The 14,766-nt window shown below is 54.1% G+C and overlaps 1 protein-coding gene across 2 annotated transcripts; it reads right to left on the bottom strand.

Annotated features, from left to right (window-relative positions):
* Window positions 1-4,827: 4,827 nt before the first annotated feature.
* Window positions 4,828-13,775, bottom strand: GATD3 (glutamine amidotransferase class 1 domain containing 3). 2 transcript variants are annotated; one of them, XM_028151794.2, is made up of 7 exons: window positions 13,513-13,775; window positions 13,311-13,363; window positions 12,004-12,117; window positions 10,940-11,059; window positions 7,761-7,853; window positions 6,432-6,588; window positions 4,828-5,619 (listed from the first exon to the last, which is right to left on the bottom strand). In XM_028151794.2, exons 1-7 carry the CDS (start codon window positions 13,672-13,674, stop codon window positions 5,491-5,493), a joined length of 828 nt encoding a protein of 275 aa, XP_028007595.2. In that variant the 5' UTR covers window positions 13,675-13,775; the 3' UTR covers window positions 4,828-5,490. The 2 variants fall into 2 exon arrangements, with proteins under 2 accessions (XP_028007595.2, XP_008143884.2); XM_008145662.3 differs by lacking the exon at window positions 7,761-7,853.
* Between the last annotated feature and the right edge of the window lie 991 nt (window positions 13,776-14,766).

The following is a 14,766-nucleotide window of genomic DNA, read 5'->3' as shown; positions in this document are numbered from 1 at the left end:
CTGACACTCCACAGGTAAGCTACTGTAGATGTGAAACAAGGTAAAACAGTGAAGGGAAAGGCTGACCTTTGTCAAGGAGATACTGGCCTAGGACATGAACATCCGCCATGACTCGCTCTTAGGAAGTTTTCATTTCAGACCATCCTGTGTGGTTACTGTAGGCCTCTGAGTTTGTAAGGCTTGACATGCAGGCCTCCCAAGAGCTTGTCAGGTTTAGTATATGGCCCCTTTTTTGTCCACATCTCCAAGAAGACGTAACAAATCCTAACACACATGCACCTACAAAGAGGGTCAAACTACAGGGGGCAAAAAGTGATAGAATTGCAAGGAGAAAACCCACTGTTATCATTAGAGACTGACACTTCTGATTCAGAAATGGACAGACCCAGCAGATGGAAAAGCAGTGCAGACACAGCTGAACTCAATGACACCGCAGTTAGCTGGGTTTAACTGACATCTAAGGACCACTTTATACAACGACAGCAGGACACACATTCTTCTCAGGCTCACATGGGACATTCATCAAGAGAAGCCATATTCTGGCCCTAGCCAATTTGGTTCAGTGGATAGAGCTTCGGCCTGTGGACCAACGGATCCCAAGTTTGATTCCAGTCAAGGGCACGTACCTCGGTTGCAGGCTCCTCCCTGACCCAGCCCTGGTCGTGGCAAGTGGAGGCAAGCAATCGATGTGTTTCTCTCACATCGATGTTTCTTTCTGTAGTTCCCTCTCTCTTCTACTTTCCCTAAAAGTCCATGGAAAAATACCCTCAGGTGAGGATCAACAAACAAAAAAGAGGCCACATTCTGGGTCAAGGACACAACTTAACACATTTAAGAGAACAGAAATCATATAACATCTGCTCTCAGACCACAATGGAATTAAACTAGAAATCAGTAACAGAAAGATAATGGAAAATCCCTAAGCACTTGTAGATTAAATGACATACTTCTAAAGAACATGTGTGTCAAACAAGAGAAATTTTAAAATACTCTGAACTAAATAAAAATGAAAATACAGCAATCAAAATTTGTGACATGCAGCAAAAGGAGTGCTTAGGAAAAATTTATAGCATTAAATGCATGTATTAGTAAAGAAAAAAAGACCTAAAATCAATAATCTAAGCTTGCACTTCAGGAAACTTGAAGAGAAAATGATAAGTTCTAAGGAAGCAGAAGAAAAGAAATGAAAATTAGAGCAGAAATAAATGAAACTGAACACAGGAAATAGAGAAAAATCAATGAGACCAATAGCTGGTTCTTCTTTGAAAAGATCAGTAATATTGATAAGCCTCTGGCCAGACTAAGAAAAAAAACTAGAGAAGACACAAATTACTAATATCAGAAATGAAAGAGGAAATATTACTACAGATCCCATAGACATTAGAAAGATAGTAAGAAATACTGTGACCAACTTTACACCCAACTTTACACCTGGATGAAATGGACCAATTAATTCCTTGAAAGACACCATTTGCCAAAATACACAAGGTACCGATGATCTGAATTGACCTATATATGAAATAGAATTAAAGCAATAATTAAGTAATCTTCCCAAGCAGAAGGCACCAGACCCAGAGGGGTTCAGAGGTGAATTCTGCCAAGCATTTAAGGAAGGCATTATACCCATTCCCCAAAATCCCTTTCAGAGGGAAGAAGCTGAGAGAATACTCCCTAACTCATCCCATGAGGTCAGCATCACCTTGGTACCCAAACTAAAGGCACTACAAGAAAACTGCAGACCAGTATCTCTCATAAACAAAGATGCAAAAATCCTCAACAAAATATTAGCAGGTCAAATCCACATGTTTAAAAAGAATTAAACACCACAACCAAGTGATTTATTCCAGGCATGCAAGGCTGGTTCAACATCTGAAAATCAACTATGTCATCCATCACGTCAACAGACTAAACAAGGAAAATCACAAGTTCCCATCAATAGATACAGAAAAAACACTTGACAAATTTTAACACCGATTTATGATAATTTAAAAAAAAACCTCCTGGGAACTTAGAAATAGAGGAAAACTTCCTCAACTCAACAAAGAAAATCTATAATTAACCTACAGCTAACATTATACATTTTGAGAAACTCAAAAGCTTTCTTAAGATGCTCTGCCCCTGGCCGAGGTGGCAGAGGAGACTCAGGGAGGCCACCCACCCAGGCTGTCAACCAGGGAGCCTGCAGCCAGACCCCAGGACAGCTCTGTGGTGCCCCTGGTGGCAGCACCTGAACCACAGGCACGCTCCATGGCTGGGCCTTCTGGTCAAGGAGCCTCCAGGGACCGGCCACACAGAGCTCACCACTCATGGCCCTACTGCCCCCATGCTGTGCTGTCCTTGACCTTGCTGGTGCTCCCACTGAGCCTCTGCACCAGCCACTCCTGTCTGGAACATTCTTCACACATACCTGCTCACTCCACTTCATCCTCAGAGGTGCCTTGTCCCCTCCCGTCCCTGACCACCCGGGCCCCACTGGTCCTCCTTCCCAGTGTGTCCAGGTGTCCTCCACAGTCTGTCGGCTCCATGGCTCATCTGCCTATATACCGGTCGTGCCCCCAGCCTGGAAAATCACAAGCTCTGTGAGTGCTGGGGTCACGTCTGCCCGTTTCCTCTGCTCTGGGCATGCAGTAGGCACTCAATTGTCAAAACAAATAACTGACTGAACTCGGGTTCGGACTGCTGGGGCCTCTCCAACGTTTCAGATTTGAGCAGCAGTCTTTGCTTGACCCAAGTCCCAGCTTAGCCTTATGACAGGTGACAGCCAGGAACCCACTGCCCAGGCCTCCGCAAGGGTTATGTGGGACGGGTGCAAGTGGGACAGGTGACCCTCTTTCCCCAGCACAGCGGGATCTCAGGAAGGCAGGGGAGTGCCATCTGACCCGGGCCATTAGCACCTCATGGAAAAGCAATGGGATGCACAGTAACCAAGCACACAAGGGAAGTGCCTGAGGACTGAGGGACCCGCTAGCTTTCTGGGGTTTCCTTCTAAGTTCTCCCTTCCCTTTTGGTCACCTGCCCTTTGGCCAGGTCACCGCAGGTGAAGCAGAAGTGAGAGGAGGTGAAACCCGGCCAGCCTGTTGTTCCCCGAGCGCAGGCTCCATTTCTCGGGCACCTCTGATCACCAAGCCCTGGGGGTGAGCTGAAGTGGGTAGAGGTGTGTGTGTGGGGGGGTGCTGCCCCCGCCCAGGGTTCCATTCCGACAAACCACACTGCAGAGCAGATGGAGTCATAAACTTTGATTCTAGATGAACCACTGATCTGAATGAAAGCCAAACAGGTAACAGACGACAACACAGGACAATGCCTTCATGATGAGAGGTGGAGAGGAGTAACAGAGAAACACGAGTGTGAAAGGTGATCAATGGGCCACATAAAAATGAGGACTGCCCTAGCCATTTGGCTCAGTGGGTAGAGCGTCAGCCTATGGACTGAAGGGTTCCAGGTTCGATTCCAGTCAAGGGCACATGCCTAGGTTGTGGGCTCGATCCCCAGTAGGGGGCATGCAGGAGGCAGCTGATCAATGATTCTCTCTCATCATTGTTATTTCAATCTCTCTCCCCCTCTCCATTCCTCTCTGAAATCAATAAAAAATATTTTTAAAAATGAGGAATATCTGCTCACCAAGACGCCCTTGAGAATGAAGACAGTGAGGGAAAAGATGGGTGACCCACTTAACTGACAAAGGCCTTTAGCCAGAACACATACGTAACCCCAATGACCAGACAGACAACCACAGGAAAAGAGGACTGCCAAAGGCTGAGAGGACTGCCAAAAGGCTGAGAAATACCTAAAAGGTCATCAGCTCAGTGGACCTCAGGGAGACACCATCCACCTACCAGGGTGCTGGAATGAGACTGACGGCCAACCACACCCAGCAGGCGGGAGAGCAGGACACGTGTGCTGGTGGCACACAGCATGGATACGCAGGAACGCTGCTGACATTCCCACTAAAGCTGCACAACATCCCTGCTCTGCCCAACAGCCTGGCAGCTGCCCGTGAAAGTGCAGGGAACACGATGAGACGTTGGTGGAGGCGTGGAATGTGAGCAACACCCCAGTGGAGAAACCCGTTTGGAGATTCTTCCACCGGGGAAGCCACACAGCCGAGGCTCCCCCGTGCTCGAGCCGACGCAATAGCACCTGTGGGCTCAGGTCTGGGGCCGTGGTCTCTGGGTCCGAGTGGAGGTTCCAGAGTGCATTCACTGTGAGAACTCACCAAGGCCCATGCTTGAAATCGGCGCATTCTGCCAGATGTGCACACCCACGAGCAGTGTTCCAATCAACACCTTTCTTAGGTAGGAGACTTCAACCTGTTACCTGCCCTCCAACGGGCCCTGCGAGGTTCCCTTTAGCTGCACAAGCAAGGACAGGCCTGGCCCTCATGGCTGGTGCTGGCAGGTGCACCAAGGGGAGAAAAGCTGGCCGCCAAACAATGGGGTTCCCGTAGAGAAAGGACTGGAATGTCAGGGATTGAAACAGATGCAGGTGAGCCAGAGGGCCTGGGCGAGCGTGGAAAACTAGAAGAGGGGCGTCCATCATCTCACCCTCCCTAGCAGGGGTCGGGGAGGAGCGGAGTGGCAGGCCCTGTCTCTGTACCCGTTCCCAGGCTGCCTCCGACACAGTGCAGTGTGCAATGGACCAAATGAAACAATCCAGCTGCTTCCACCCAAGAGCTTTCCCAAAACCAAACAAAGCACAAACACTGTGGCGTCCGTGTGTCCAGAGTGCCCCCCAAGGGGCACAGAAGACAGATCAAAAGGGGAAGGTGCTCCACACTTGGGTGGTCACTCCGAAAGCCCACTCCCCATAACAGAAACCACACTCGCAAGGGGAACACAATAGAATTTACTGTGCCTTCTGGATACATCTGAGTCAGCTGCTGCTCGTGCCTGGGACCACCTGACAGTCACTACCCAGCAGCCCCCCACCCAGGCTGAGGCCTGCAATTTCTTCCTGAAATTTAAGAGAACTGAGACTAATTAAGAAACCTCATTTACATTTTCATTTGCCCATTTCAGAAGACCTGACATGTGGCTGCCTCCTACAGAAATCCCAATAACGTTTTATTGAGTACATATTTACTCCAGATTAGAGAATCTTTAATTGTCAATAACCATGTTTCAAGTTTTCTGATTACATTTATAAACTTGAAATTATTTTTTCCTTCCAAACATTAAGTATTCTGAAGCTAGGCAAACCTGAGGTTACACAATACCTCCACCTGACTGGCTTCCTGAGAAAGCGGACTGTCATTTCCGGGATGCACCAGGAGTCCAGTCGCCACTCCATCCTACAGGCAGGGGGCTCCAGCCGCCTCTCCAGGGCGCGGGCTCTGCCTCCCTCCTCTCCTGGAAGGAAGGTGAGCCGAGCAGAGCTGATGACGACTCGCACACCAATTATCTGACCCCAAGTGTGTCATATCCCACGCTGGACAGCACAACAGGCCGCCGGCTCCGCCTGGTGGATGAGGCGAAGCCAGAGCCCGGCGGCTCACTTCCTGGCGAGCTCCAGCACCTTCGTCACCATGGCCCCGATCCCGTCATGGATGTGGTGGAGCGCCGTCTCACACATGAAGGCTGGGGTCGTGACCACCTTGTTTTTCTGGTCCACGTGAGCTTCGTGCACAGAAGTTAGGGAAAACACCGCCCAGCAAAGATGAGGGGAAGTTTTAGGCACAAAGCACATACCGGCCACTGCTCCCAGCTGCCCTCAGAACAAGCGTCCCGTCCTTCCCAAGGTGACGGGGGGGGGGGGGGGGGGGGGGGGGCGTTCTTCCTGGAGTAATCTGCTGGCAGGGCCCCTTCTGCACAATCTGTGCAGCTGAACTACACGAGAACGTGACCAGCACGCTCCCAAGAGAAAGCTTGCACCTCAGCGAACCGTGTCGGCCTCATGAAGCTGTACAGCAGTGTGCCCCTCGGTACCCACACGGCACCCACAACCTTGAAGGCAGCAGCAGCACCTCTGCTTTTCAGATCAAGAAAACTAGTGCCAGCAACGGCAGAGCAGAGGCCAATTCCACCTGGGACCCGCCTCCCCACCCCAGCTCATGCAGACCCCGGAGGTGACAGAACTGGCCTCGCCCCATCTGCCCTGGACCTACACAAAACCCCGGGCCGGCCTGGCTCCTTCCCACTGGCCACGGGTCTGCTGGCTACTCTGTGCCAGGGGGGCACAGGGACACCTGAAACTAACTGCTCATAAAGACACTAAGGATGACGGCCACCTTCAGCACAGGCAGGCGCCCAGAGGTGACGTGGTCATCTCCAGGACATCCCCAGGTCCAGGTGCAGACCCGGGGTGTGACCCGCCTTTGCCCGAGGCTCTCTACGCCCATGGCGCTCGGCGCAGTTCCTGGCTGGAGACATCGCTTGCCCAGCCACAGAGGGGAGCCCCCTTGCCACATGGGTCCCAGCTGCTGGAAAGGATATGGTCACTCCCTTCACACAGTGCTTGGCACCCATGGCTTTGATGGCCTCCGCCGTCCCGGCATACGGCCACTTGCCACCTTCCTCCTGCTCGTGGCCCACGGTGACCTCGACGCCAGGGAGCACTTTGGCCGCCAGGACAGGAGCGATGCAGCACAAGCTGAAAGGCGAAGGAGAACAGGGTCAGGGAGGCAGAGCCTCTGCAGCTCTGAAGGGAGACGCGCAGCGTGGATGGCATCGGCCCGGTCCACAGGTCCAGTCTAGGTGGGCAGGAGGCACATGCGCAGACCGCTCCCAGGCTCGGACCCTCGGCGGCCCTGGTGGTGCTGCGGGGCTCCAGGTCGGCCGCTGGGCCAGCTCTGTCCGTGACTGAAGTCTGTGAGACATTGTCAGCGGGCACTGTCCTCGGCGGCCTCTGTCTCCCCCTGGGATGACGGGTCTAACATAAGCTGCTCTTGTTCGGTTCGCCAGTGACACAGTAGCAAGCAGCACCCACGGGAGCCAGGAGCGGCCTCAAGTTTGCATCCCGCAAATTTGTTCCTAGCGTGTGCGCTGTGCTCTTGCCAAGCCTCCTCCCAGTGACTGACTCTAAAGACGGGAGCCATTCGCGCTCCGGCTCACTGACGTGGACAAACCACGCAGTAGGAGTGAGCAGCAGCCACTGGGACACTTGTGGACACGAAAGTCTGATGAAATCAGGTCTTATAACAGGGTCGCCATCACACGTTTCTGAGCCCCTCCTGGTTGCAGGTATGGCCAGTCTCACCTGTCTGTCAGGACCAAGGACCAGGGGCTGTGACATGAGCAATGGTTGTGCCGATGAGTTTGGGAGTGCAGAGAAGGGGACCCTAGTGTGCGGCCGGCCTCAGGATCCAGGCTCCACAAGGAAGAGAGAGCAGTCGAGAACGACATGGTGGCAGGAACAGTGCGCACAGCAGCAGTGAGAGGGGAAGACAAGGGCTAACTAGCTGAGCAAGGATAGGAGGGCGGATGGAGGCCAGGTGAGGGGCAGGGGTGCTGGGAAAGGATGGTGGTCAGGGAAGGACTGGGGAACATTATGGAACCTGACAATCACCCCCTCTCCTTCCTGTTAAGTCATCAGGAGAAACTAATGTAACCACAAGACTACAGAATTTTCAGAGCTGGAAGGCACCTGTGAAATCCCGCAGTTAAAAGGAGGAAACGGGCGAGTTTTCAAGACCACACAGCTCAGAGTGGCAGCTCCTCGCTGCCAGTTATGAGCCCCGGGCCCCGGCCCCCTGCCCTCCCGCCATTGCCGGTCACCAGAGGCCCACCTGCCCCCAGGCCTGCTCCTGGGCCAGCAGAACCTACCCGATGGGCTTCCCCGCCTTGTGGAAGTCCTTCAGGACGCGCTCCACGTCTTTGTTGACTTTGCAGTCTTTCCCGTCCACGGCGAATGTGCTCCTACAGTGAGAACAGGCTGCCTTACATCTCAGAGCCCCTGGCTATTTGCCACACTGAGATCTGACGTGTGGTTCCACGGATTCCTCAGCAATGGAAATGATTAGCCTGTGAGTGTGCACATGTACACAATATGTGACTTCTCAGATCACTGTATGTTTTTCTGTTTTGTTTTGTTTTTAAAGAGAAACCAGCATGGAAAGCGGGAGGAGGGGGTGGGGCAGCAGAGGTGAGGTGGGGAAAGCAGACCCAGAGCTAGGTGAAGCCTCGGACGGCGAGCCACCCGCCTGGTCCTCAGAGGTCTGCTGGAAACCAAGGGGCAGCAGGATGTGCGCTGGCCTGAAGCCAGGGACAGGTGCTCCACTTGACTGACAAGGAAGAGGAATGCGAATTAAACAAGACACCATCTTTTTCTCCAGAGCAAGAGTGGCTCAGGGTCTGGAATAGTCTGCCCTCCCAGGTGGTGGGTCTGCCCTGCCTGTACCATCTCTATGGAAGGCAACTGGGAGAGACCCGTCAAATTTCAAAGTGCACCCTCTTTGCCAAGAGCCACACGCTGGGCTTCCCCGTGTTCTGTCTGTGGGTCCCACTCCTCCATCCCAGACACATGCATGGCGCTGGCACAAAGGACTGACGGGTGGTCACTCTCCTGACACGTCAAAAATGCATCATTTAAAATATGCATGTCGCCCTAACCAGTTTTGCTCAGTGGATAGAGCGTCGGCCTGTGGACTGAGGGGTCCCAGGTTCGATTCCGGTCAAGGGCATGTACCTTGGTTACGGGCACATCCCCAGTAGGAGGTGTGCAGGGGGCAGCTGATCGATGCTTCTCTCTCATCGATGTTTCTAACTCTCTATCCCTCTTCCCTTCCTCTCTGTAAAAAATCAGTAAAATATATTTAAAAAAAAAAAAAATAAATAAATAAAATATGCATGTCAACTGCACCGCCAAAACGCTATTAGGAGAAAAGAGGACTGACTGGACATCATGAGCACATACCGAAGTCGGGTCATCCACTCAGTGGGATGTGTTTGCAGCTGTTAGACTATTAACGGACCAACAAGCCACACTATTAGGAGGCTACCGTCTGGTTAGAATTTTAACACAACCACAAATGTGAATATCTCGGGAAATACACACAGAAGCTAGTAACAGTGCCAGGTCCCACCATGAGGAGCCAGGTGACTTCTGTCACCACTGAACTCGCGTGCTGCCACGTGCTGCACCCAAATGACCACAGCAGCCACCGGCAGGAAACCACGGATGTAGGAGCGGGCCTTCCTTCTGGGAAGGCAGGAAAGAATGGGGCCAGCGACCAGAAGTGCATGCTGGCCCAGGGTGCCCCACACCCTTTAACACCGAGACACAGACACACCAAGAACCCGGTGCATCTCCGGTCTGAGCTCCTAAGCCAACCAGGTATGGTGTCAGCCATGCTGGGGACACGCCCCAGGGGTGGTGCTAACGGTCAGAGGTAAGGCCAGCGGTTTGTGAAGCCAGCTTATATTTCTGAGAAAGAAACCCCAGTCCCGTCGCAAGTGAAAAGCCTTGCTGATCCAGACAGTTCTCTGCCATCTCCTACCAGGAAGCTCGTGAAGATGGTGACGTGGGAAGTCACTTGAATGGCTGGTTTTGGGGACCGAGAGTGGGTGTGAGGCAGGGGCAGGGCCGGGCAGAAAAGCAGTCTTCTCGGGGCTGGATCTGGAGGCACCAGCATATAGAGTGGCCTTGAGCAGAGTCAGACTTTAGGGAACATAACCACCTCTGCCCATCACTTCTGGGTGCAGGACGCCCAGATGGACAGAGCCAGCATGGGGGTCAACTGTTCAAACAGGGTGATGGGGATAATGAGCAAGGACTCTGGCTGAGGCCTGAAGCCTCCCCTGCCCCATCTCCCCGCTCGCTGTTTCTGATGAGAGGTGAGTACAGGTGAGGGAGTCGGCGCTAAAGATCAGCAAGATGTTCCAACAGGACTCCGGGGCAGGCAGCTGGAAATGTAGGGGGAGGTTTGCAGTCCAAACATGATGGCAGAAAGGCAACATGTGAATGCAATTCATGGGGAGAACGGGAAGGGGTGCAGGAGGGAGGCGGAGACTCCATGAAGGAGTACACAAAGGACCACTGGGCCCAGCGATCAGGCCAGGCCCGACAGCACCCAGAAAAGTCACACAGGAGGGAGCGCCTAGGTCGACACCTGCAAAAGGTGTGAACAGGACGGCGAGGACCCAAAGGGGGTAGGCCTGGAAGGGCTGTGGGAGAGCAGCACCCACTCAGTCCGAGAGCTAAGGGGATAAGGAGAGAGCAACAAGAGGAAGTGGTGATTCCTGGAGCGCTGCACGGGCAGGCGCCATCAGCAGAGGGTTGGAAGCTGCAGAGCCCCAGGAATGGCCTAGTCAGCGGGAAGGCGGTTTGTCACCACAGACCCCAGGCCTGGAGGGGAACGTTCTCACGAGGGACGTGGAAAAATGCTCCATTCAGGGCCAATTTGCTGATCTGCTGTGTTTCCCTCAAACGCATAGAATCAGGATGTCACACATACTACACTGCTTGTTCACTCAGCTGTGACGTGAACCCAGCTGCCCACCACAGGGACAGGTCCTGGGACAGAGGCCAGTGCAATTTCCATGAAACTCAGAGACAAGGAATGAGAGAAGAGAAAGAGGACCTGAAACCCGAAGGACGTCACAGTGACGGCCTCCCTCCCGGGCTCCCAGCCAGCTGCCGTGGCAAAGACCCAAGGGCTCTGGTCAGGACGGTCAGGTGACTGGAAAAACACACACTTTTCTGAGGCCCACGGCCCACAGGAGCGTGGGCGCCCGCAGGAAGACACCGGTCTGCTGTGAGGAGACACACCGGCACAGAGGTTCGGGCACAGAGTCACACCCACAGCAGGGTCGGGGCCAGGAGGGCTCGGAAAGGAGCAGGCAGAGGAAAATTCATGTCCTGCCAAAATGTGACCTAAGCCCCGTCCTGCACTGGCTCCGTCAGAGCAGCTACTTGTAGCTCCTCAGCAGTGGCTCATGTCGCCACCTGGTCCCCGGCTACTTCTGCAGGTAAAAAGCACAAGGCCCCAAGCTCAAACACTCACAGGTTCTTGGCAGCTCCAAAGCCCCCAGGAAAGATGGCAGCATCGTGGTTGGCTGCACTTAGCTGGGCCAGGTCAGTGATCTTGCCACGGGCGATCCTTGCTGACTCCGCCAGAACATTCCTGGGAAAGAGCACAAAGAAGACAAGAAAAGGTTCAGCGCAGACGGGAGAATGGCAGGTAGGAGCCCACAAGACAAGAGGCCGTGTTTTCTCAGCTCACACATGAATTTCATGTCAATACGCAGAAAAGGCAATTAACCCTTTGCACTCACTTGCTTTTTTCTCGATTCCTTTATTCTAATGCTAACCTTGTCGAGTCACACTCGACATCCGAGTGCTAAAGGTTAAAGCTACAGGGACGTAAACGTCTGCAGGACCCTTCAGATCAGCACTTCACAACCCACCCGGGTCATCTGGAGCCTCCTGCATCAGTCAGGGGCCACCAGGAAGGCAGGCCCCAAGTGCCTGAAGCACACAGCATTTGTGTGGCACTGACGGACAGGGCGGTGGTGGGGAAGTCAGGAAGCTCCTGCGCCGGGTGAGTGCAGCAACCACAATGGGGGCCACTGCCACCCTAGGCCAGGGTCCTGACTAGGACCCAGCCCCAGCCCCCAGCCGACAGCTGCCGTTTCTTCCCCTGGCCCATCTCGCACTGTCAGCCCAGCTCAAAGGTGTCGGGAGCCACAGCCTCCAGGGGCCAGTCTCTGTGGTCCCGGCAGGACAGGAGGGGAGAAGATCTCAAGCACCCGGGGCCGCAGGAACAGAAACACGGCTGGGAGCTACTCAGACAGGTGGGCCCAGGCAGGCAGTGAGGCGCCAGACAAACCGAGGCGCATCCCTTTGGTCAGAACAAAGATGGAGCTCACTCTGCAGTAGTTTGTTTTGCGAGGAATGGGAGTAAGTAGGGACAGTAACACTGGCTCGCTGCATTAGTCCCGACCAGAGGACGAGAGCGTGAGGAAGGATGCTCATTTGGACGGGTTTGGCCCTGACTGGGCTGAAAGAGCTATGCGTGCAGGTTCTCAGGGAGCTCACAGTCAAGGACGAGAGGGGCAGGACCCACACCTGGTCTCGCTCTCAGAAGGCTGCCCCTTGGTGTGGTCAATCACGTGCATCTGAGGGATGTTAGGAGCGAAGATCTGGACCTCAGCCCCGCCACGGCTCAGGTGCACCAGCGCCCTGCAAGGGAGGAAATCACACCAGGCTTTGAGACAGGCCCAACCCAGCTTCGCCTGACGTGTTTTTAAAGGCAGGATTTTAGCTGAATGCCAGGTATAAATTCCTTGTGTCGTTAATATCCCACTTGCTTTGCAAAAAGCTGTGGCTGGCTTGCTCAAGACCCAAACACCCACAATCTGAATTCACTGTCACTGAACTAGCCTGCACTGCAAGCCAGTCTCCATGTTCCCTTTACAAACCGAGGTGCAGGGGGCGGGGTGACCTGGCTGGTGTCACAGTCTGGGTGTTGGGGTTCCCAGGCTGCTGTGGGGTGTCGTCCTCCCACAGGCCAATTGATGTGGGTCTCAAAAGTCTGAGGTGTGGGGGGGCGGGTTTCGAGTCACGATAGTAAGTTTAATTCCAGGTGTCCCCCAACTTTGCTGTCATGGAGGTGGGAGATACGGAGACATGCAGGTCTCCCAGAGGGCTGCTCTGTGCCAGGCATGCGGCAGCTCACCAATCAGTCCCAGACTCGGTGCTGTCACTGTGCCCCTTTTGGAGGACGCATGACCCAGCAGAGCCGGGACCGCCCTGGTACTCACTCGGGCTCTGATGCTCTTGCAACTTCCTGGGCACTCCACGTACAGCTCCTGCTCCATGCTGGGAGGTTTCAAACTGTGCCCCGCTGCTCCTGCCTTCTCCACTCTCTAGTTCCCCCACCAGGAAACTCTCCTGGCCCTCTGCCACCCACCTCCGCACACTCCAAATTCCATGCCTTGTCTAGCGCCAACACCATCACACGCTGGCAACCCGGGGATGGAAGGGCTCTGAGGCCAGGCACAGCCAACAGCCCCAGGCTCCTAACTCAGTAACAACTGACAGGTTTACATGAGTTAACAGTCTACAGCCAGGAATGCTGCAAGGGTGCTGCGTGGATGGAAACCCGGCTGATAGAAGGGAAAAACAGCTCCAAAACTCAGGCACCTGATCCCAATGTTTGTAACACGTGGGTGTTCAAACCACTAGAAGGATGTCACAGGTGATACTGAAGCAGTTTATTTGCGTCTCCTATTTTATAGCTGTAATTTAGAACTTCCCCCCTGTGCCTCCCTAAGTCTTGTCAATCACTCCTGCCTTAATAATGGGACAAAGGTTTCTCCGATCGGTTGGGGAGAAGACAACCCCTTCCCCAGGGCACTGTCCCGGGGGCTTACGCCGAGGCCTCGTGGAGCTCCGTGCCGTCGTAGACTCCGCACCCGGACAGCACCTGCGGGGGAGCGCGGGTCACGGGAGTCCACGCGGTGGGGGTGGCCCACGTGGAGGGGGGGGCGGGGAGAGGGTGTTTCAGCTCGGGAACGGGGCGGGGGGAGCCCGACCTCGGCGGCCCGCCCCACGTCCCCGCGGGCGCGCACTCACCAGCGCGACCCTGGGCCCTGGCCGCGGCGCGGAGCCGTGGAAGGCCGCGCGCGGGGCGGGCGCTGGCCCAGTGAGCAGCAGCGGCCGCAGACCGGGGACCGGCGCGAACGTAGAGGCCGCCGCCACCAGCCGGGGTGCCAACAGGGCCCTGACAGCCGCCATGGCCGCGCCGGGACAGCGGGGTCAGAGGGTCACAACGCGGAGGAGACCCGCGCGGGAACCCGCTCAGTGGCGCCTGCGCAGTCACCCTATTCCCCCCAGCGAGTGGCGGTGGGAGGGGCCGCGCCTGCGCAGCCACCGTGCTTCGCCTTCGCGAGAGCGGCGGTGGGAGGGGCCGCGCCTGCGCAGTCGCCGGGCAGCGCTGCGGCTCAGCCCGCGGGAACTGGGGCGTTTATCCCTGATCCCTGGTCCCTGGTCCCGGGTCTCGCGTCGCTCGCGGGGCCGCCCGGCCCTCGGCCCTAGCTGGTCTCCTCCAGCCCCGCCCCGCGCCCCCAGCTCCGGCGGGTTCAGGGCCGCGGCCGCAGTGTGCCCCGGGGACCGCTGTGAAATGGCCTGTGTCAGCTCACCCCTAAAATAAGGTGACCAGATTTTAACATTGGTAAAGCGGGACACCATTGACGGGGCGGCGGGGGGGGGAGGGTTCTTTTTTTAAAAATATATTTTATTGATTTCTCACAGAGGAAGAGAGAGGGACAGAGTTAGAAACATCGATGAGAGAGAAACATCGATCAGCTGCCTCTTGCACACCCCCTACTGGGGATGTGCCCGCAACCAAGGTACATGCCCTTGACCGGAATCGAACCTGGGACCCTTGAGTCCGCAGGTCGTCGCTCTATCCACTGAGCCAAACCGGTTCCGGGGAGTGGGAGGGTGGTTCTTGATTAAAAATTTGGTCTATATTGTAATTGCTTTTGATTTTTTTAATAAAAGGAAATTCACTTCTTAGATCATCGTTGAATTTGCATCCTCTTTTCTTAGTCATTATGTTAAAAATTAAAAAAAAATTTTAAAATTATATTATAAATTATTATATATATTGCTTAAAAACACAGTAAGTATGTACATAATTACATGAACATATTTTGTTAGTTTATAAATTAAATTAATTTGATTGTTATAATAAAGTAACTATATTTTAAAAATTATTTTAATCCTATATTTCTTTCTAGATAACAATACTAACTTGTATTATTTTTCCTCTGAATTTGCCGTAACGTAAGTCTTAAGTGTCACTTTCAAGGCCGGCACTAGACT

The sequence above is a fragment of the Eptesicus fuscus genome, chromosome 3 (genome assembly GCF_027574615.1).
Source record: "Eptesicus fuscus isolate TK198812 chromosome 3, DD_ASM_mEF_20220401, whole genome shotgun sequence".
Classification (NCBI taxonomy): domain Eukaryota; kingdom Metazoa; phylum Chordata; class Mammalia; order Chiroptera; family Vespertilionidae; genus Eptesicus; species Eptesicus fuscus.
This window is presented reverse-complemented; position numbering and strand designations above follow the sequence as displayed.

Coding starts and splice junctions, on each gene's coding strand:
- GATD3 (XM_028151794.2), bottom strand. CDS start 13,674: ATGGCGGCTGTCAGGGCCCTGTTGGCACCCCGGCTGGTGGCGGCGGCC. Junction 13,364..13,512: donor CAGGGCCCAGGGTCGCGCTG/GTGAGTGCGCGC, acceptor GCTCCCCCGCAG/GTGCTGTCCGGGTGCGGAGT. Junction 12,118..13,310: donor GAGCTCCACGAGGCCTCGGC/GTAAGCCCCCGG, acceptor CCTCCCTTGCAG/GGCGCTGGTGCACCTGAGCC.